The following is a 22817-nucleotide window of genomic DNA, read 5'->3' as shown; positions in this document are numbered from 1 at the left end:
CCGCCATAGGCTACCGCATAATCCTGCCTAATGAGCTTGGTAGCTGTCCGGCGGGTGTGACCTCTGACCTTACCTCTTCTCTCCTGTGGTCTCCAGCAGGGCCTTACCGGCACAGCGCCTACGGAGGCAGCCCGAGCGGCAACAGCGGGCGTGGCGCTGTGACCATCCACTGTCTCCGCTGCCGGGAGGTCTGTAAGGGAGAGGTGGTTCGTGTGCAGAATGTCCACTTCCATGTCAAGTGCTTCACCTGCCAAGGTAAGACCCTCAGCCTTCTGTCTGTCCGTCTGCCTGCCCTCCATCCAGCTGTCTGTCCATCTGTCCATCCACCTGTCTGTCTGTCTGTCCGTGTGTCTGTTCTCTAGACATCCCTATCCTCCACAGTCTAGCAGCACTCTGCCAGTCCCATTAGAAACCATTAGCTATCAGAGAGAGAGAGAGAGAGAATCTGTCTCCCTGACACCCCCTGGGCTGCTCAAGGGCTGTGATCAGGAGAAAAGCACACAGCCTCAACAAAGGAATAGCAAGAGAAGCCTGCTGAGAGCTCTTCATGGTAGACAAGACAATGAAGACAAGATCAACTGCCAACTTGTAATGTTTATCTTATTGTTAACCTATACATGAGTGTTTCATATTTTCAGGATGTTATTTTCTACTCGTGTTTCACGTAAGGAAGCCACTTGTAGTGCCTATAAGCAGCCAGAAGAAGAATAGGCAGGTGGAGGTGGGCCATTCCCTTCCATTGTCAGAAAACATTTCCAAACTGCCGGTGCTCACGTGGTCTTGTTTATTATGCAAGCTGTTGCTGTGGTAACGGTGTTAGGGGGCAACTTGCCTTGGATGCTGGTTACTCTCTCCGCCAGTATCAGCCAATAGGAGCCCTTCCTGCGTGCTCTGGAGTACAGCAAGGGGGTTGCCGTTTTCTCGCTACAACATATATAAATCTCCCTTCTCTTTCCTGCTCATTCTCTTATTGTCTGTCTCTATAGATCTCTCGTTCCCTCTCTCTCCTCTTTCTTTCATTATCTGTTCAGTTTCTCTCTCTGTCTCTTTGTCTCTCTAACTCGCTCTGTGTATCTCTCATTCCCTGCCCACAGTTTCTCTCTCATTCCCTGCCCACAGTATCTCCCTCATTCCCTGCCCACAGTATCTCTCTCATTCCCTGCCCACAGTATCTCTCTCTCTCTGTATCTCTCATTTCCTACCCACAGTATCTCTCTCTCTCTCTCATTCCCTGCCCACAGTATCTCTCTCTCTCTGTATCTCTCATTTCCTACCCACAGTATCTCTCTCTCTCTGTATCTCTCATTCCCTACCCACAGTCTCTCTCTCATTCCCTGCCCACAGTTTCTCTCTCATTCCCTGCCCACAGTATCTCTCTCATTCCCTGCCCACAGTTTCTCTCTCATTCCCTGCCCACAGTATCTCTCTCATTCTCTCTGTATCTCTCATTCCCTGCCCACGGTATCTCTCTCATTCTCTCTGTATCTCTCATTCCCTGACCACAGTATCTCTCTCTCTCTCTGTATCTCTCATTCCCTGCCCACAGTATCTCTCTCTCTCTCATTCCCTGCCCACAGTATCTCTCTCTCTCTCATTCCCTGCCCACAGTATCTCTCTCTCTCTCCTTCCCTGCCCACAGTAGCTCTCTCTCTCTCATTCCCTGCCCACAGTATCTCTCTCCTTCCCTGCCCACAGTATCTCTCTCTCTCTCTCATTCCCTGCCCACAGTATCTCTCTCTCTCTCTCATTCCCTGCCCACAGTATCTCTCTCTCTCTCATTCCCTGCCCACAGTATCTCTCTCTCTCTCATTCCCTGCCCACAGTATCTCTCTCTCTCTCTCTCATTCCCTGCCCACAGTATCTCTCTATCTCTCATTCCCTGCCCACAGTATCTCTCTCTGTATCTCTCATTCCCTGCCCACAGTATCTCTCTCTCTCTGTATCTCTCATTCTCTACCGACAGTATTTTCCTCATGTTGTCTGTTTTCTCTATTCGTACCAGCAGCACTCCCTCCACCCACACGCTTTCCTTCTTTGTGTCCTGCTGAGGCTAGTGAGTGCAGACTGAGAGCTGCAGACTGAGAGCTGCAGACTGAGAGCTGCAGACTGAGAGCTGCAGACTGAGGGCTGCAGACTGAGGGCTGCAGACTGAGGGCTGCAGACTGAGAGCTGCAGACTGAGAGCTGCAGACTGAGGGCTGCAGACTGAGGGCTGCAGACTGAGGGCTGCAGACTGAGAGCTGCAGACTGAGAGCTGCAGACTGAGAGCTGCAGACTGAGAGCTGCAGACTGAGAGCTGCAGACTGAGAGCTGCAGACTGAGAGCTGCAGACTGAGGGCTGCAGACTGAGGGTGCTGACCTGACGTCTCCAACTCCACCAGGACAGACAGACACCTCAGCTTCTGGCTGACCTGCCCTCCTCAGAGCCCCTCCTCCTACAGCTGTGGGGGATGGTTGGTTGTGGTTGGTTGTGGGTGGTGTGTAGGGTTAAGTAGGGCTGGTGGTTGGTTGTGGGTGATGCGGGTGGTGTGTAGGGTTAAGTAGGGCTGGTGGTTGGTTGTGGGGGATGTGGGTGGTGTGTAAGGTTAAGTAGGGTTGGTTGTGGGTGGTGTGGGTGGTTTGTAAGGTTAAGTAGGGTTGGTTGTGGGTGGTGTGGGTGGTGTGTAGGGTTAAGTAGGGCTGGTGGTTGGTTGTGGGTGGTGTGTAGGGTTAAGTAGGGCTGGTGGTTGGTTGTGGGTTATGTGGGTGGTGTGTAAGGTTAAGTAGGGTTGGTTGTGGGTGATGTGGGTGGTGTGTAAGGTTAAGTAGGGTTGGTTGTGGGTGATGTGGGTGGTGTGTAGGGTTAAGTAGGGCTGGTGGTTGGTTGTGGGTGGTGTGTAGGGTTAAGTAGGGCTGGTGGTTGGTTGTGGGTGATGTGGGTGGTGTGTAGGGTTAAGTAGTGCTGGTGGTTGGTTGTGGGGGATGTGGGTGGTGTGTAGGGTCAAGTAGGGCTGGTGGTTGGTTGTGGGTGATGTGGGTGGTGTGTAAGGTTAAGTAGGGTTGGTTGTGGGTGATGTGGGTGGTGTGTAGGGTTAAGTAGGGCTGGTGGTTGGTTGTGGGGGATGTGGGTGGTGTGTAGGGTTAAGTAGGGCTGGTGGTTGGTTGTGGGTGATGTGGGTGGTGTGTAGGGTTAAGTAGGGCTGGTGGTTGGTTGTGGGTGATGTGGGTGGTGTGTAGGGTTAAGTAGGGCTGGTGGTTGGTTGTGGGTGATGTGGGTGGTGTGTAGGGTTAAGTAGTGCTGGTGGACAGCAGGTGTTTTTCCTAACCTGTCTCAGGTGTTTAGCTCAGAAACACAGTCCACCTGAGAGCTCACAATGAGCTGATAGTGTTCGACTGGCTTTCAGAACACATGTATTGTCATGGCTTTAGGCAGAGCGCACCATGCACCTGCTACACTAAGCATTTTCTCTTACACTGGCCACCATTAGTCCTCATGCCATGTCTAATCTCCTCCTGTCTACTCTTCCTACACGCAGCAGCGTTTTAGAAAGTAGTGTGGCAGCAGGAGTCCTGTTGGTGAAAGTGAGCCTTTTAATCGAGCCAATCTCCCCCCCCAGTGTTGGAGTGAGATGGAATTTGGGAAGGAAAAAAATATTTTGTAATAGACTCATTGTTGTTTGCTTGGGTTGTGTGGATGTCCTTCGTCAGTCTGTTGTGTCCTAGATGGGAGGGAGACGGTGAGGGAGGATGGGACGTAGGACACAGTGATGCACTGGGGAACATGCCTTGCCAAGATGCCAGCAGAGACAGCCTGTAGTATTCCAACAGCCCATGCATGAAATAGATTTTCCCTCACCAAACAAGAGGCCATTGATGAGTCTTGTGGTGAACAAACAAGCCATCCTCCCACACTAGGAGCCAGTTGCCGGATGAAAACCGGCCATTTTATATCCTATCAGTGCATTTTATATCCTAGCAGTGCATTTTATATCCTATCAGTGCATTTTATATCCTAGCAGTGCATTTTATATCCTAGCAGTGCATTTTATATCCTATCAGTGTGAGGAAGTGTGAGGTAATACATGACATGAGCACCTGGAAAGAACTGAGCATGTGGAAACAGAATCCCTAATATAGAATCCTGGAGTCAGCAGTCAGTAACCACAGTCAGCAGGTTCAAAACCAAATCAGCCTCTTAGTCTGTAAACTTCTAACTGGCTGTAACTGGCTATCAGGCTCTCACTGGCCATCTGACTCTCTCTGACTCTCTCTGACTCACTGGCTCTCACTCACTGGCCATCTGACTCTCTCTGACTCACTGGCTCTCACTCACTGGCCATCTGACTCTCTCTGTCTCTCTCTGACTCACTGGCTCTCACTCACTGGCCATCTGACTCTCTCTGTCTCTCTCTGACTCACTGGCTCTCACTCACTGGCCATCTGACTCTCTAACTCACTGGCTCTCACTGGCCATCTGACTCTCTGACTCTCACTGGCTCTCACTGGCCCTCACTGGCTCTCACTGGCCCTCACTGGCCCTCACTGGCTCTCACTGGCTCTCTCTGACTCTCACTGGCCATCTGGCTCTCACAGGCTCTATCTGGCCCACTCTGGCCCACTCTGGCCCTCTCACTGGCCCTCTGGCCCATTGTGGCTCTCTGGCTCTCTGGGGGGTCTCATCTCTCCAAGACAATAGTTACAGTTGTCATAGTAGGGTGGATTCTAGATTGTCTCTGTTAATCCAGTAGTCCCCTCTAGAACGCCACAGCGGTTGGATACAAAGTGGGAGGAGTACCAGTTAACATTGTCAGTGTAGCTGGTCTGTAAAGATATAGAGCGGAAAGAGAAGGCAAACGCCAGGTGTATGAGCAGCGGTGTGGAGGTCATCTGTCTCAGGAGAAGGCCTTAGATTTCAGGGTCGTTGTTGTCCTCAGGCAAAGAACTTGGGCAAACAGAAAAGCAGAGAATGAGAAACTCTCAGCTTGCTGAATTACAAAATATGTACAGTATTAAACATAAATCATTGGTTCCTGCAGATAAATGGAAAAGACTACTTCGCTTTGCTTCGCCATCTGAGGTTTTTATGTAGGACCATTTCTTCCTGGGATAGAAGTAATTACTTTATAATATTGATTCAGTAGTTTGCACTCAACAAGGGCTAATGATTCTCCGTTGGCCATCGACATTCTGTTTAGATGAAATCCTCTACAGTATAAAGTGATCATCTCTTAAGCGTACTGATGAATCAGCCAGTCTCTTCCAAATGGGTCTGTAGAGACTTCTCTCTTTGCCTTTTGTGTTTCCAGCTTTGAACCTCGCAGAACCACAGATCTCTGTTGTAGACAATGCAATCGCTTGTTAGTTAGTAGCATGGTCGGAGATGTGAGTGAGCATCCTGGAACAAACTCCAGGCAGTAGGAGAAGAGGCTGCTGGGACCTGGGAGTGAAATGGGATGAGAGGGAGAAAATGAATTTCTATACAAACGGTGTCTGCCAAGAAATGCGTTCCCATTATGCTCCACTTGTGAGGACAGTATGAGTGGTGCCTCTAGAATGGAGGCTGTGGCTGTGGGAGGGGAAAAGAGCTGGACCTGCCCACAGTGTCTCTCTCTGTCCTGGGGATATGGCTGTCTCTGTCTGTCCTGGGGATATGACTGTCTCTGTCTGTCCTGGGGAAATGGTTGTCTCTGTCTGTCCTGGGGATATGACTGTCTCTGTCTGTCCTGGGGAATTGGCTGTCTCTGTCTGTCCTGGGGATATGACTGTCTCTCTGTCCTGGGGAATTGGCTGTTTCTGTTTGTCCTGGGGATATGACTGTCTCTGTTTGTTTGTCCTGGGGATATGACTGTCTCTGTCTGTCCTGGGGAATTGGCTGTCTCTGTCTGTCCTGGGGATATGACTGTCTAGGTCTGTCCTGGGGATATGACTGCCTCTGTCTGTCCTGGGGAAATGGCTGTCTCTGTTTGTCCTGGGGAATTGGCTGTTTCTGTTTGTCCTGGGGATATGGCTGTCTCTGTTTGTTTGTCCTGGGGATATGACTGTCTCTGTTTGTCCTGGGGATATGACTGTCTCTGTTTGTTTGTCCTGGGGATATGACTGTCTCTGTTTGTTTGTCCTGGGGAATTGGCTGTCTCTGTTTGTTTGTCCTGGGGAATTGGCTGTCTCTGTTTGTCCTGGGGAATTGGCTGTTTCTGTTTGTCCTGGGGATATGACTGTCTCTGTTTGTTTGTCCTGGGGAATTGGCTGTCTCTGTTTGTCCTGGGGAAATGGCTGTCTCTGTTTGTCCTGGGGATATGACTGTCTCTGTTTGTCCTGGGGAAATGGCTGTCTCTGTTTGTTTGTCCTGGGGAATTGGCTGTCTCTGTTTGTCCTGGGGATATGGCTGTCTCTGTTTGTTTGTCCTGGGGAATTGGCTGTCTCTGTTTGTCCTGGGGAAATGGCTGTCTCTGTTTGTTTGTCCTGGGGATATGACTGTCTCTGTTTGTCCTGGGGAAATGGCTGTCTCTGTTTGTCCTGGGGATATGACTGTCTCTGTTTGTTTGTCCTGGGGATATGACTGTCTCTCTCTGTCTGTCCTGGGGATATTGGGCGTCCCAGGAAGTAATCTGTTGGCCCATGGGTAGGAGGAGAGACGATAAATAAACAGGAGGGAGCTGTGCCAGTCTGCAGCCAGACATTATGTAGAAATAGACGCACACACACACACACACACACACACACACACTGGTCCAGCCTTCTTGGCATATAGCTACAGTATGTGACGATGACTCAGTGGAGATGTCTATAAGAGCCGGTTACTTTCATCTCCAAACCATGTCACTCTGCATAATGAAAGATACAAAATGGAGGACAAATCATACTTTACAGTACTCCCAACATCTCCTTTCTACAGTCTCTCATATCTATGCAGGAAGTGTTTGTGTGTAAGTCCCATTCTGCCCCTGGTGCTGCTGTGCATAGATGGGGGCTGACAGTGACAGGGGGACAGGTCACGGCTCTGTCCTGACTGATCACTGTGGAGCAGCAGACGTGGGAGGAGGACCGGGACTGATTGATCAATCGATGGCTGATCTGCTGCCTCCCTCCATGGAGCCTCTTACCCCTTCACTGTAAGCAGAGCCCTGACACACACAGCTAAGCAGGCAGCCTGTAAGGGAAGGCTGGCTGGGGGGATTAGACAGTCCCCACTGGGCAAAAACCGGTTGAATCAACATTGTTTCCATGTCATTTCAACAACAACAAAAATGTAATGTGACAACATTGAGTCAATGTGGTGACATTTTTTGTTGATTTCATGTTGAATTCACGTTAGTTGACAACTCAACCAATTTTTTTTTTTTTATGACATTGAACTGACGTCTGTGCCCAGTAGTTTACCCCTGTCCTGGCTGGGAGGAGAGAGAGAGAGAAATACTGTGCCCAGTAGTTTACCCCTGTCCTGGCTGGGAGGAGAGAGAGAGAGAGAGAAATACTGTGCCCAGTAGTTTACCCCTGTCCTGGCTGGGAGGGGAGAGAGAGAGAGAGAGAGAGAGAGAGAGAGAGAGAGAGAGAGAGAGAGAGAGAGAGAGAGAGAGAGAGAGAGAGAGAGAAATACTGTGCCCAGTAGTTTACCCCTGTCCTGGCTGGGAGGAGAGAGAGAGAGAGAGAGAGAGAAATACTGTGCCCAGTAGTTTACCCCTGTCCTGGCTGGGAGGAGAGAGAGAGAGAGAGAGAGAAATACTGTGCCCAGTAGTTTACCCCTGTCCTGGCTGGGAGGAGAGAGAGAGAGAGAAATACTGTGCCCAGTAGTTTACCCCTGTCCTGGCTGGGAGGAGAGAGAGAGAGAGAGAGAAATACTGTGCCCAGTAGTTTACCCCTGTCCTGGCTGGGAGGAGAGAGAGAGAGAGAGGGAGAGAGAGAGAGAGAGAGAGAGAAATACTGTGCCCAGTAGTTTACCCCTGTCCTGTCTGGGAGGAGAGAGAGAGAGAGAGAGAAATACTGTGCCCAGTAGTTTACCCCTGTCCTGGCTGGGAGGAGAGAGAGAGAGAAATACTTAAAAAAAACGTTTTGTCTTTAATGATACATCCTCATTTCATTTAATTAAAACCTCACCACCCCACCCCCCTTTAAAAAACAAATATCCCCTGTGCTGTCACAACTTCCGCCGAAGTCGGCTCCTCTCCTTGTTCGGTCGGCGATCGACGTCACCGGCTTTCCAGCCATCGCCTGTCACGCCCTGACCATAGAGAGCCCTTGGTGTTGTAGGTCAGGGCGTGACTAGGGGGGGTGTTCTAGTTTTCCTATTTCTATGTTGGTGTACTTGGTATAGTTCCCAATTAGAGGCAGCTGATTATCGTTGTCTCTAATTGGGGATCATACTTTAAGTTGTCCATTGTTCCCACCTGGGTTGTGGGATATTGTTTGTGCTGGTTGCACCACGTAAGTCACGTTTTATTGTTTTTGTTTGAAAGTTTCACTTAAATAAAAGATGTGGAAGTCAACACACGCCGCGCCTTGGTCCGACCTTTTCAACAACCGTGACATCGCCGCTCCATTTCTTATATTCCCATTTGTTTTGTCTTGTTCCATACACACCTGGTTTTCATTCCCTAATCACACTGAATGTATTTAGTCTTCTGTTCCCCTCCATGTCTTTGTGTGAAATTGTTTTAATGTTATGTGGGTATTGTTACGCGCCAGACATTTGTTTATGTTCCGTGTTTTGGGCATGTTTTATGTACTTATGTGCTTTCGTTTGGACCGGAATAAAAAGTGTGCCTGTTAACCTGTTAGGCGGGCTGTCCCGACATCGGTACACACCCCCCACCCCCCCCCCCACACTGATTAGCATCGCTAGCATAGCGTCACAATTAAATAGTAGCATCTAAATATCATTAAATCACAAGTCCAAGACACCAAATGAAAGATACAGATCTTGTGAATAAAGCCACCATTTCAGATTTTTTAAATGTTTTACAGGGAAGACAAAATATGTAAATCTATTAGCTAACCATGTTAGCAAAAGACACCATTTTTCTTTGTCCACCATTTTTTCTCAACACCAGTAGCTATCACCAATTCGGCTAAACTAAGATATTGATAGCCACTAACCAAGAAAAAACCTCATCAGATGACAGTCTGATAACATATTTATTGTATAGGATAGGTTTTGTTAGAAAAATGTGCATATTTCAGGTATAAATCATAGTTTACAATTGCACCCACCATCACAAATCGACTAGAATAAATACACAGAGCAACGTGTATTACCAATTTACTCATCATAAAACATTTCTTAAAAATACACAGCACATAGCAATGGAAAGACACAGATCTTGTGAATTCAGACAATATTTCAGATGTTCTAAGTGTTTTACAGCGAAAACACAATAAATCGTTATATTAGCATACCACATATGCAAACGTTACCCGACCATTGATTCAAGCCAAAGAGAGCGATATCGTTATCATCGCCAAAATATATTAATTTTTTCACTAACCTTCTCAGAATTCTTCCGATGACACTCCTGTAACATCATATTACAACATACATATAGAGTTTGTTCGAAAATGTGCATATTTAGCCATAAAAAAACGTGGTTATACAATGACAATACTAGCAAAACTAGCCTGAAAATGTCGGTCGCCATCTTTCACAGTGATCTTGTCTCATGGATATCTATTCATAAACTTGACTAAAAAAATATAAGTTGGACAGCTATCGAAAGACAAATTAGTTCTTAATGCAATCGCTGAATTACATTTCTAAAATTATCCTTACTGTGCAATACAGGGTTCGCCAAGCGAAGCTATACCAAACAAAATGGCGGCATAAGCGTTTAACATTTTTCGACAGAAACACGATTTATCATCATAAATTGTTCTTACTATGAGCTGTTCTTCCATCAGTATCTTGGGCAATGAATCCTTTCTTGGGTCTAATCGTCTTTTGGTCGAAAGCTGTCCTCTTGCCATGTGGAAATGCCCACTAACGTTCGGCATGAACTGGAAACGTGCCCAGCGGTTCAAAGTGTCTCAGAAAGCAATGCCTCAAAATCGCACTAAACGGATATAAATTGCTATAAAACGGTTTAAATTAACTACCTTATGATGTTTCTAACACCTATAACGAGTAAAAACATGACCGGCGCTATATTACTGGCTAAACCAAGGCTTGGAAAAAGGCTAGTCAGATGTCCTTCTTGCGTTGAGCGCAGAGTCCAAAAGAACGGTACTTCCGGTATTTGGTGATTTATAGAGGCCATGATTGCGCAATCGACTCCATTCAAATTGTCACCACTTACTGACATCTAGAGGAAGGCGTGGGCAGTGTTTGTATCCTCATAGGATTTACAGAGACTTTTAAAACTGATCTGGAACCAGAGGCCAAGATGTCTGAAATCTGACACACTGGGAGGAAAAGTGCTGTAGAATGAGTTCTGTTTCACTCAGAGACATAATTCAAACGGCTATAGAAACTAGAGAGTGTTTTCTATCCAATAATAACAATAATATGCATATTGTACGAGCAAGAATTGAGTACGAGGCCGTTTGAAATGGGCACGATTTAGCTGGCTACTCAGTAACGCCCCCTGCAGCCATAAGAAGTTAACTACACTCTGCTCTCCTGCACCTGACTTCGCCTCCAGTACACACCCTTAACATGTGCTGCATACTCACCTTGCCCTCTAGCACACGAAACAAAAAAACAACCACACCACTTCTACAACTGTATATCCAACCCAGCTGTCCCCAGCTGTACAGATGCCCCCCCCCCCCCCCCCCCCCCTGCGACACACCATATCTCCTGAAACATCTCCACACTGTTTATCATTTTATAGAACTCAAATTCTACCCTAAGTCGCACAGAGACCATCCCATTAAATACTAGTAAAGGGTCTGTTATCCCTCCACCTTTGACCCTGTTCCTCCTTGTTAGCCAAATAGCCAACTTTGCCTGAGCAAACAGAAAATTCAACCACACACATTTGGCCTTTTCCTTATTTTCGAATTGATGTACCCCATTATAAACATCCCGACAGTAAACTCCACCCCAAACCTCTCACGCAGACATTCCAACTGGTCGGCCGACTGGACTGATCTCAAAAGGCTGGCTGGGTTGCCCAGGCACCACACCCCCTTCTCGTGTGGGCCTTAACAGCTGCCAGGCCCTCAGCACCACAGAGTAAAAATCAGAGAGACCTGCTGTACTCAGCCTCTCCAGCCTGATGATGAATAGCTACCGGCTCAACCTTAATCCGCCAGCTCTCCTCAGCAGTGTGCATGCTGGTTCCCTCCAGCCAACATCAGTATGGTACAGCAGTCTCTGCACCGCCTTTAGTCAGAATGCAGCCACCCTGCTCACCCTCCCTCTATATGACACTTGGGACAGGAACCACCTCCACCTGGTCAGTCTTGACACCACTGCCAGTGACAGCCACTCCCAGTTCTTCCTGACCCCCCCCCCCCCCCCCCCCCCCTGCAGTCTCCTGCATAGGGAGTGTGGCTCAATGGCTAGTGTATATAACTGCCCCGATAGAGGGTATCCTTGTCTAATGCCCCGTTTCACCCAGACTGGCCTACAAGGTGGGAGCCCCCCTCCCACCTTGACCATACATGACGCCCCAGCATATAACATCTTCACACAGGCCAAAACCTTTCCCCAAACCCAAACAAAGACATCACCTTAAATAGATTCTCCCACTATATCAAAAGCATTCTCTTTGTCTAAAGAGACCAGTACAAAGTTCACAAATGACTGCCTCGCCTAGTTCACCAACTACTTCTCAGACAGAGAAGTGTGTCAAATCAGAGGGCCTGTTGTCCGGACCTCTGGCAGTCTCTATGGGGGTACCACAGGGTTCAATTCTCGGGCCGACTCTTTTCTCTGTATATATCAACGATGTTGCTCTTGCTGTGGGTGATTCCCTGATCCACCTCTATGCAGACGACACCATTCTGTATACATCTGGCCCTTCTTTGGATACTGTGTTAACTAACCTCCAAACACGCTTCAATGCCATACAACACTCCTTCCGTGGCATTCAACTGCTCTTAAACGCTAGTTAAACCAAATGCATGCTTTTCAACTGTTCGCTGCCCGCACCCGCCCGCCCGACTAGCATCACTACTCTGGACGGTTCTGACTTAGAATATGTGGACAACTACAAATACCTAGGTGTCTGGCTAGACTGTAAACTCTCCTTCCAGACTCATATTAAACATCTCCAATCCAAAATTAAATCTAGAATCAGACTCCTTCACTCACGCCGCCAAACATAGCCTCGTAAAACTGACTATTCTACCGATCTTCGACTTTGGCGATGTCATTTACAAAATAGCCTCCAACACTCTACTCAGAAAACTAGATGCAGTCTATCACAGTGCAATCCGTAGTGCAATTTCCGTAGTGCAATCCGTAGTGCAATCTATCACAGTGCAATCCACAGTGCAATTTTGTCACCAAAGCCCCATATACCACCCACTGCTACCTGTATGCTCTCGTCGGCTGGCACTCGCTACATATTTGTTGCCAGACCCACTGGCTCCAGGTCATCTATAAGTCTTTGCTAGGTAAAGTCTTTGCTAGGTAAAGCTCTGCCTTATCTCAGCTCACTGGTCACGATAACAACACCCACCCAGTAGCACGCGCTCCAGCAGGTATATCTCACTGGTCATCCCCAAAGCCAACACCTCCTTTGGCCGCCTTTCCTTCCAGTTCTCTGCTGCCAATGACTGGAACGAATTTCAAAAATTGCTGAAGTTGGAGACTTCTCCCTCCCTAACTTTAAACATCAGCTATCTGAGCAGCTAACCGATCGCTGCAGCTGTACACAGCCCATCTGTAAATAGCCCATCCAATCTACCCAACTCATCCCCATATTGTTTTTATTTACTTTCTGCTCTTTTGCACACCAGTATTTCTACTTGCACATCATCATCTGCTCATCTCATCTATAACTACAGTGTTCATTTACTCCGCTACTATGGCCTATGTATTGCCTTATCTCCTCACGCCATTTGCACACACTGTATATAGACTTTATTTTTTCTATTGTGTTATTGACTGTACGCTTGTTTATTCCATGTGTAACTCTGTGTTGTTTTTTGTCGCACTCCTTTGCTTTATCTTGGCCAGGTCGCAGTTGTAAATGAGAACTTGTTCTCAACTAACCTACCTGGTTAAATAAAGGTGAAATAACTAACCTACCTGGTTAAATAAAGGTGAAACAGCTAACCTACCTGGTTAAATAAAGGTGAAACAACTAACCTACCTGGTTAAATAAAGGTGAAACAACTAACCTACCTGGTTAAATAAAGGTGAAACAGCTAACCTACCTGGTTAAATAACTACCCTACCTGGTTAAATAAAGGTGAAACAACTAACCTACCTGGTTAATAAAGGTGAAACAACTAACCTACCTGGTTAAATAAAGGTGAAACAACTAACCTACCTGGTTAAATAACTACCCTGCCTTGTTAAATAAAGGTGACACAACTAACCTACCTGGTTAAATAAAGGTGAAACAACTAACATACCTGGTTAAATAAAGGTGAAACATCTAACCTACCTGGTTAAATAAAGGTGAAACAACTAACCTACCTGGTTAAATAACTACCCTACCTGGTTAAATAAAGGTGACACAACTAACCTACCTGGTTAAATAAAGGTGAAACAACTAACATACCTGGTTAAATAAAGGTGAAACATCTAACCTACCTGGTTAAATAAAGGTGAAACAACTAACCTACCTGGTTAAATAAAGGTGAAATAACTAACCTACCTGGTTAAATAAAGGTGAAATAACTAACCTACCTGGTTAAATACAGGTGAAACAACTATCCTACCTGGTTAAATAAAGGTTAAATAAAGGTGAAATAAACATAATCATTAGAAACTCTCAACAAGTCCAACATGTCCCTGATTAAGAACAGGTTGTCCGTGATTGAGTGTCCCGGGACACAATGCGTCTCGTTCTTGTGTACTATAGAGTCCAGATGGGACTTCAGTCTGTTAGAGAGGACCTTGGCAAATACCTTGTAGTCCGCACAGAGCAATTCCACATGCCTCCAGTTCTTAGGTTCACACAAGTCCCCTTTCTTGGGCAGGAGAGTCAGAACCGTCCGACGTCAGCTCATTGGCAACTCTCCTACCCAACGCACTCATGGTACACGCAAAGGAAGTCCAGTCCAATTATTCACCAGAATTTTTTCAAAAACTCCACTGGGAGTCCATCAAGTCCACCGGGAGACATCTGAGTTATGGCCTCTGCCAGTTCATGGGACAACATAGGAATGTCCATTTCATCCCTCTGTGCCAGAGAGAGTTTAGGGAGTTCTGCAAACAAAAGCACACATAGTATCACACAGTTCTGCCCTATACAAACTCAGTATTAAACTCCACAGTCCACTCACGCATCTCCCCCACCACAGAGGTCACCTGCCCATCCGACAGCCATATCCACACCAAAGAAGAAGGAGCTGGGAGCATCCATCTCCTTGAGCATGGATAACCTAGCTCTTACAAGTGTTCCCTTTGCTTTAACCTGGATGAAATTGCCCAGGTCCCTATGTAGTTCAGCTAAATTAGACTGGAGACTTACATTGCCTTACCCCACCATCTCTACCTCCATCTCACTAATACAACGCTCTAGTTCCCCCAATACTCTCCTAGCCTCTGAGGATGAGAGAACATTTATTCCATGGCTCAGCACACTTGACCCTTTCTACCATATCCCCCAATCGACTTCATTCACCACATCACTATGCATCTCCTGCAGAAACAACACCTGTACTTTTGGGGGTTTTACATATTCACCCAACAGAATCCTCTTTCCCGCATCTCTGGCGCCATTTATATTAAGTGAGCCTACCCGAAGAGTCTCCATAAGAAGTGGGAGAAAAGCCAGCAAAGAAATAGACCAATAGCAAAGCTCAAAAATCTCCAGTGCCAGAAAAAAACTATTAATCTAAACAGCGTGTGAAGGTAGACCCTTACGCACAGTTGTGACCCACTTCCTCAACCTAAAACATTTCCTGGATGAGAGGACACCATGCCCCTCATTTTTCATAGTGTGTTGTACTGATCTTACAAACTTTCCTAGATCGCAAAAAAAAGCTTCAAGATTAAACTTATTTTTCCCTTTAGTCTCATTCAGGAACATTGACAGTTCCCTCACCGTGTACTTCGACCCCTCTGCCTGACTGGCTGTCAGCTCTGGACCCATTAAGGAAGAGTCTGAACAGAAAACCTCCTTGTCGTCCTCTTCCACAGACTCACCTTCCTCCTCCTCGTCTCCATCTCCCATCCTGACCACCTGCCCTTTCTCTCTAGTCAGGTCCTCCACCCCAGCACCGGACAAAGGTTCCTTAGTGCCCTTGACCACACCAACCTCTCCCCTCCCACCTCCTTTCTTCTCTCCCTTTTTCCTCTTCCACGTGACACCCTCCTCCACCCCTGTAGCCGCTTACCCTTCCCCACTATACTCTCCTCATCCACTAGCATAACCTGACTAGACCCAGCCTCATCTACACCACCATCCATAACATGACTAGACCCAGCCTCATCTACACCACCATCTATAGCATGACTAGACCCAGCCTCATCTACACCACCATCCATAACATGACTAGACCCAGCCTCATCTACACCACCATCTACAACCTGACTAGACCCAGCCTCATCTACACCACCATCTATAACATGACTAGACCCAGCCTCATCTACACCACCATCCATTGCATGACTAGACCCAGCCTCATCTACACCACCATCCATAGCATGACTAGACCCAGCCTCATCTACACCACCATCTATAGCATGACTAGACCCAGCCTCATCTACACCACCATCTATAGCATGACTAGACCCAGCCTCATCTACACCACCATCCATAGCATGACTAGACCAAGCCTCATCTACACCACCATCTATAACATGACTAGACCCAGACTCATCTACACCACCATCTATAGCATGACTAGACCCAGCCTCATCTACACCACCATCTATAACATGACTAGACCCAGACTCATCTACACCACCATCCATAACATGACTAGACCCAGACTCATCTACACCACCATCCATAACATGACTAGACCCAGCCTCATCTACACCACCATCTATAGCATGACTAGACCCAGCCTCATCTACACCACCATCTATAGCATGACTAGACCCAGCCTCATCTACACCACCATCTATGGCCTGACTAGACCCAGCCTCATCTACACCACCATCCATAACATGACTAGACCCAGCCTCATCTACACCACCATCCATAACATGACTAGACCCAGCCTCATCTACACCACCATCTATAGCCTGACTAGACCCAGCCTCATCTGCACCACCATCTATAGCCTGACTAGACCCAGCCTCATCTACACCACCATCTATAGCCTGACTAGACCCAGCCTCATCTACACCACCATCTATGGCCTGACTAGACCCAGCCTCATCTACACCACCACCCATAACATGACTAGACCCAGCCTCATCTACACCATCATCTATAGCATGACTAGACCCAGCCTCATCTACACCACCATCCATAACATGACTAGACCCAGCCTCATCTACACCACCATCCATAACCTGACTAGACCCAGCCTCATCTACTCCACCATCTATAGCATGACTAGACCCAGCCTCATCTACACCACCATCTATAACATGACTAGACCCAGACTCATCTACACCACCATCTATAACATGACTAGACCCAGCCTCATCTACACCACCATCTATAACATGACTAGACCCAGCCTCATCTACACCACCATCTATAGCATGACTAGACCCAGCCTCATCTACACCACCATCCATAACATGACTAGACCCAGCCTCATCTACACCACCATCTATGGCCTGACTAGACCCAGCCTCAGCTACACCACCATCCATAACATGACTAGACCCAGCCTCATCTACACCACCATCCATAACCTGACTAGACCCCCCCTCATCAACACCACCATCTATAGCATGACTAGACCCAGCCTCATCTACACCACCATCTATAGCATGACTAGACCCAGCCTCATCTACACCACCATCTATAGCATGACTAGACCCAGCCTCATCTACACCACCATCTATAGCATGACTAGACCCAGCCTCATCTACACCACCATCCATAACATGACTAGACCCAGCCTCATCAACACCACCATCCATAACATGACTAGACCCAGCCTCATCTACACCACCATCCATAACATGACTAGACCCAGCCTCATCTACACCACCATCTATAGCCTGACTAGACCCAGCCTCATCAACACCACCATCCATAGCATGACTAGACCCAGCCTCATCTACACCACCATCTATAGCATGACTAGACCCAGCCTCATCTACACCACCATCCATAACATGACTAGACCCAGCCTTATCAACACCACCATCCATAACATGACTAGACCCAGCCTCAGCTACACCACCATCCATAACATGACTAGACCCAGCCTCATCTACACCACCATCCATAACCTGACTAGACCCAGCCTCATCTACACCACCATCTATGGCCTGACTAGACCCAGCCTCATCTACACCACCATCTATAGCATGACTAGACCCAGCCTCATCTACACCACCATCTATGGCCTGACTAGACCCAGCCTCATCTACACCACCATCTATGGCCTGACTAGACCCAGCCTCATCTACACCATCATCCATAACATGACTAGACCCAGCCTCATCTACACCACCATCTATAGCATGACTAGACCCAGCCTCATCAACACCACCATCCATAGCATGACTAGACCCAGCCTCATCTACACCACCATCTATAACATGACTAGACCCAGCCTCATCTACACCACCATCCATAACATGACTAGACCCAGCCTCATCTACACCACCATCTATAGCCTGACTAGACCCAGCCTCATCTACACCACCATCTATAGCCTGACTAGACCCAGCCTCATCAACACCACCATCCATAACATGACTAGACCCAGCCTCATCTACACCACCATCCATAACATGACTAGACCCAGCCTCATCTACACCACCATCTATAGCATGACTAGACCCAGCCTCATCTACACCACCATCCATAACATGACTAGACCCAGCCTCATCTACACCACCATCTATGGCCTGACTAGACCCAGCCTCATCTACACTACCATCTATAGCATGACTAGACCCAGCCTCATCTACACCACCATCCATAGCATGACTAGACCCAGACTCATCAACACCACCATCTATAACATGACTAGACCCAGCCTCATCTACACCACCATCCATAACATGACTAGACCCAGCCTCATCTACACCACCATCTATAGCATGACTAGACCCAGCCTCATCTACACCACCATCCATAACATGACTAGACCCAGCCTCATCAACACCACCATCTATAACATGACTAGACCCAACCTCATCTACACCACCATCTATAGCATGACTAGACCCAGCCTCATCTACACCACCATCTATAGCATGACTAGACCCAGCCTCATCTACACCACCATCTATGGCCTGACTAGACCCAGCCTCATCTACACCACCATCTATGGCCTGACTAGACCCAGCCTCATCTACACCACCATCTATGGCCTGACTAGACCCAGCCTCTGTTGCCTGCGTCTCATGGCCACCTGCACGTTGACCTCAATTTAACCCACTGACGCGTGTACCCTCACCTTGTCTACGGCCTTTATGTGGACACGCAAAGCTCTTATGCCCCAAATCCCCGTAGTCAAAACACCGTAGACTATCTGTGCTGGCAAACCCTCCCCATGCCTCACCTTAAAATGCACATTTAACTGTTGCTCAATGTTGTTCAGGAACTTAAACACTTGCCTCCGGAACGAAACAACGTGCTGAAAACCTACCGACAGCACACAAAAACCGCTAGCAAACTTACCAAAATGACTCTTTCCGGATCTGATCATCTGTAATAAACAGAGGCAGATTCGCAACTACCACCCTGGTCGAAGGAGTTGAAAGAAGAGAAATCGGCTCCAACACATCCCTTACCAATATTCCACTAGCAATCAGCCTGCACAATAAATGTACTATTTTCATGAACACAACCACAGCTTTGTTCATTCTGGATGCAGAATGTATAAATTTAGCTCCTACCTGTTCACCGACTGCAAGCAGATTCTCCTCCACCACCAAGGCCCTTCTCGCCCGATAGCTCAGTTTGGCCGGGCGGCCAGCTCTAGAAACAGTTTTGGTGGTTCCAAACTTCTTCCATTTAAGAATGATGGAGGCCACTGTGTTCTTTGGAACCTTCAATGCTGCAGAAATGTTTAGATACACTTCCCCAGATCTGTGCCTCGACACAATATTTTCTTTGAGCTCTACGGACAATTCCTTCGACCTCATGGCTTGGTTTTTGCTGACATGCACTGTCAACTGTGGGACCTTATATAGACAGGTGTGTGCCTTTCCAAATCATTTCCCATCAAGTTGTAGAAACATCTCAAGGATGATCTATGGAACAGGATGCACCTGAGCTCAATTTAAAGTCTCATAGCAAAGGGTCTGAATACTAAATAAGGTATTTAATTGTTTTTATTTTTAATATATTTGCTAAAATTTCTAAAAACCAGTTTTCCCTTTGTCATTATGGGGTATTGTGTGTAGATTGATGAGAAAAAAACATGTATTTAATCAATTTTAGAATAAGGCCATAAACAAAATGTGGAAAAAGTCAAGGGGTCTGAGTACTTTCCGAATGCCCTGTATAGCTTCATATGGGTTCAGTTCACTCTGTCAACCCTCAACACTCTGTCTTTACTGTGTCTAGCCATCAGCTCTCCTTATCGCTCCTCTCTCCCTCCCTCTTCTCTCCTCCTTTGTCCGACCGCCCTCTCTCTCTCTATCTATCTCTTTCTCTCCCTCTTTCTCTCTCTCTCTCTATATACTGTATCTCTTTGTTTCTCCCTCTCTTTCTTTCTCTCTCATTCTCTCTCTTTCAGTCTCTCTCTCACTCTATCTCATTCTCTCTATCGCTCTCAGGAATTCCCCAAACAGCTTCTGTTGCCCGATCAATAAGTGTCTTCCAGTCCATCAATATGAAAGAAGGTTAAATTAACATTGTCATGCGAGGAGACGGAGGGAGAAATGGTTTGACTTATTGATGTTTGTGATGCTATTTATAAGGATGTTCTTTTTTTACAGTAATCTAATGCACTACTCATATTTTCTAGTTTCAAATCAGCCCTGTGCTTATTCAGGCTACTCCTTGAATGAGTAGGTGTGTCCACACTTTTGACTGGTACTGTAGGTGTCCCCTTTACTGCAGCTATTGGCTAATCCCTACTGAGAAGCACCAGAACATGTGGGCCATGCAATACACTACATGCCTTTACAGTGATGTACAGTACTGTCCACATCCCACACATAGACAAACACAACCCTGCAGCCCACCAGAGCAACAGCAACAGAATGGAACAGTGAAATGAAGCAACATCTCCAAATGCCTCATGGAACTCCTCGAGAAACTGGGCTACTCCAATCTTGGATCTCTGACAGCTTTCTGCATCTATAGAAAGCCATGGAAAGAGGTCTGTCTGTCTGTCTGTCTGTCTGTCTGTCTGTCTGTCTGTCTGTCTGTCTGTCTGTCTGTCTGTCTGTCTGTCTGTCTGTCTGTCTGTCTGTCTGTCTGTCTGTCTGTCTGTCTGTCTGTCTGTCTGTCTGTCTGTCTGTCTGTCTGTCTGTGTCTTCAGGGAGCAGCTATACTATAGCTGCATGGGTGAAATAAGCATACAGTAGAGGACATGTGCAGGTTGATTGGTCTGTCAGACACTGTCCCTCATTTTATGGCAGGTAGCAGCTCTCTGTGTCCTCCCCCAACAGGAATGGTAGCCTATTCTCATCAGAGAGGTCTTTGAAACCTTGCATAAGGGTTTCAAATTTGGGGAAATGACCGTCTCTAATTGTTTTATATTTTTTAAACATTTTGTCAGGAAATGCAGCTCCGTCTCAGGTTCTGCTGTTTTGCAGTGGTTGCACAGCCTTTCCTCTACAGGGAGCCAGGTTTTCCTGTGTCTACCCTTCTCAATGGCAAAGCTGTGCTCACTGAGCCTGTACTTTGTCAAGGTTTTTCTAAGGTTTTGATCAGTAACCATGGTCAAATAGTTTGCCACGGTGTACTGTCGATTTAGGGCCAGATAGCACTGCATTTTGCTTTGTGCTTGTGCTTATGTTTCCCAATATGCAATGTAGTTTTGTTTTGATTGTGTTGTAATTTGGTTTATTATGATTGATTGGATGTTCTAGTCCTGAGGCTTCAGTGTGTTAGTAGAACAGGTTTGTGAACTCAGCCCCAGGACCAGCTGGATGAGGGGACTCTTTTCTTTGCTCAGCTCTTGGCATTGCAGGGCTTGGTATTTTAGATGTTTCCAAAACTTAATTGCTCTTTTTTGAGTTTTTATTATTAGTGGATATTGGCCTAATTCTGCCCTGCATGCATTGTTTGTAGTGTTCCTCTGGACATGTAGGAGAATCTTACAGAACTCTGCATGCAGGGTTTCAATGGGGTGTTTGTCCCATTTGGTGGAATCTTGTTTTGCAAGTGGACCCCACACCTCACTGCCGTATGGTGCAGTTGGTTCAATGACATATTCAATTAGTTTTAGCCAAATTTGAATAGGTATTTCAATTTTAATTTGTTTTTTAATGGCGTAGAATGCCCTGCGTGCTTTCTCTCTCAGTTCATTCACTGCCTCATAAAGGTGTCCAGTTGAGCTTATTTTTAAACCTAAGTAATTGTAGTGTGTGCAGTACTCTATATACAGTATTTTGTACCAATTGAGAACTTTGGTCTAATTCCCTGAGATCTGGATCTTCTCTGGAAAATCATTATTTTTGTCTTTTTGGGGTTTACTGCCAGGGCCCAGGTCTGGCAGTACTGCTCTAGCAGGTCCAGGCTCTGCTGCAGACCATGTGTTGTGGGTGACAGCAGGCATAGGTCATCTGCAAAGAGTAGGTATTTAACCTCTGAATTGTGGAGACTAACACCAGGGGCTGATGATTTTTCTAGAATAGTGGCCAATTCGTTGATGTAAATATTGAAGAGTGCATGGCTCAGATTGCAACCCTGGCGAAGGCCACGCCCCTGGTTAAAGAATTCTGTTATTTTCTTGCCAGTTTTAATGCTGCACGTATTGCCAGTATACATTGATTTAATTATGTCATATGTTTTACCCCTTACACCACTTTCAATAACTTTGTAGAACAGTCCTGCATGCCAAATAGAATCAAATGATTTTTGGAAGTCGATAAAGCAAGCGTATATGTAACTCTCTGTCGCTCTCTGTCTCTTTCTGTCAATCTCTGTCACTCTCTGTCTCTTTCTGTCAATCTCTGTCTCTTTCTGTCAATCTCTGTCTCTTTCTGTCACTGTCTGTCTCTTTCTGTCATTCTCTGTCTCTTTCTGTCTCTTTCTGTCATTCTCTGTCTCTTTCTGTCACTCTCTGTCTCTGTTTATCTCTCTCTGTCTCTTTCTGTCTCTTTCTGTCTCTTTCTGTCTCTTTCTGTCATTCTTTGTCTCTTTCTGTCGCTCTCTGTCTCTTTCTGTCAATCTCTTTCTGTCAATCTCTGTCTCTTTCTGTCTCTGTCTCTTTCTGTCACTCTCTGTCTCTTTATCTCTCTCTGTCTATCTCTGTCTCTCTCTGTCTATCTCTGTCTCTCTCTGTCTCTCTCTGTCTCTCTCTCTGTCACTCTCTGTCACTCTCTGTCACTGTCTTTCTCGGTCTCTCTCGGTCTCTCTCGGTCTCTTTCTGTCTCTTTCTGTCACTTTCTGTCTCTTTCTGTCACTCTCTGTCTCTGTTTATCTCTCTCTGTCTCTCTCTGTCTATCTCTGTCTCTCTGTC

The 22817-nt window shown here is 46.7% G+C and overlaps 1 protein-coding gene across 1 annotated transcript in view; it reads left to right on the top strand.

The window, feature by feature from the left end:
- Positions 1 to 22817, top strand: part of LOC120056753 (actin-binding LIM protein 3-like) — a 112881-nt gene that overhangs the window by 14258 nt on the left and 75806 nt on the right. The window contains exon 3 of the mRNA XM_039004961.1: positions 97 to 255. Within this exon, the coding sequence (XP_038860889.1) occupies positions 97 to 255 (159 nt within the window). The remainder of the gene's footprint in view (positions 1 to 96; positions 256 to 22817) is intronic.

This window comes from Salvelinus namaycush, chromosome 12 (genome assembly GCF_016432855.1).
Source record: "Salvelinus namaycush isolate Seneca chromosome 12, SaNama_1.0, whole genome shotgun sequence".
NCBI classification, from domain to species: domain Eukaryota; kingdom Metazoa; phylum Chordata; class Actinopteri; order Salmoniformes; family Salmonidae; genus Salvelinus; species Salvelinus namaycush.
The sequence above is the reverse complement of the archived record's forward strand: the minus strand, read 5'-3'. Positions and strand labels throughout refer to the sequence as shown.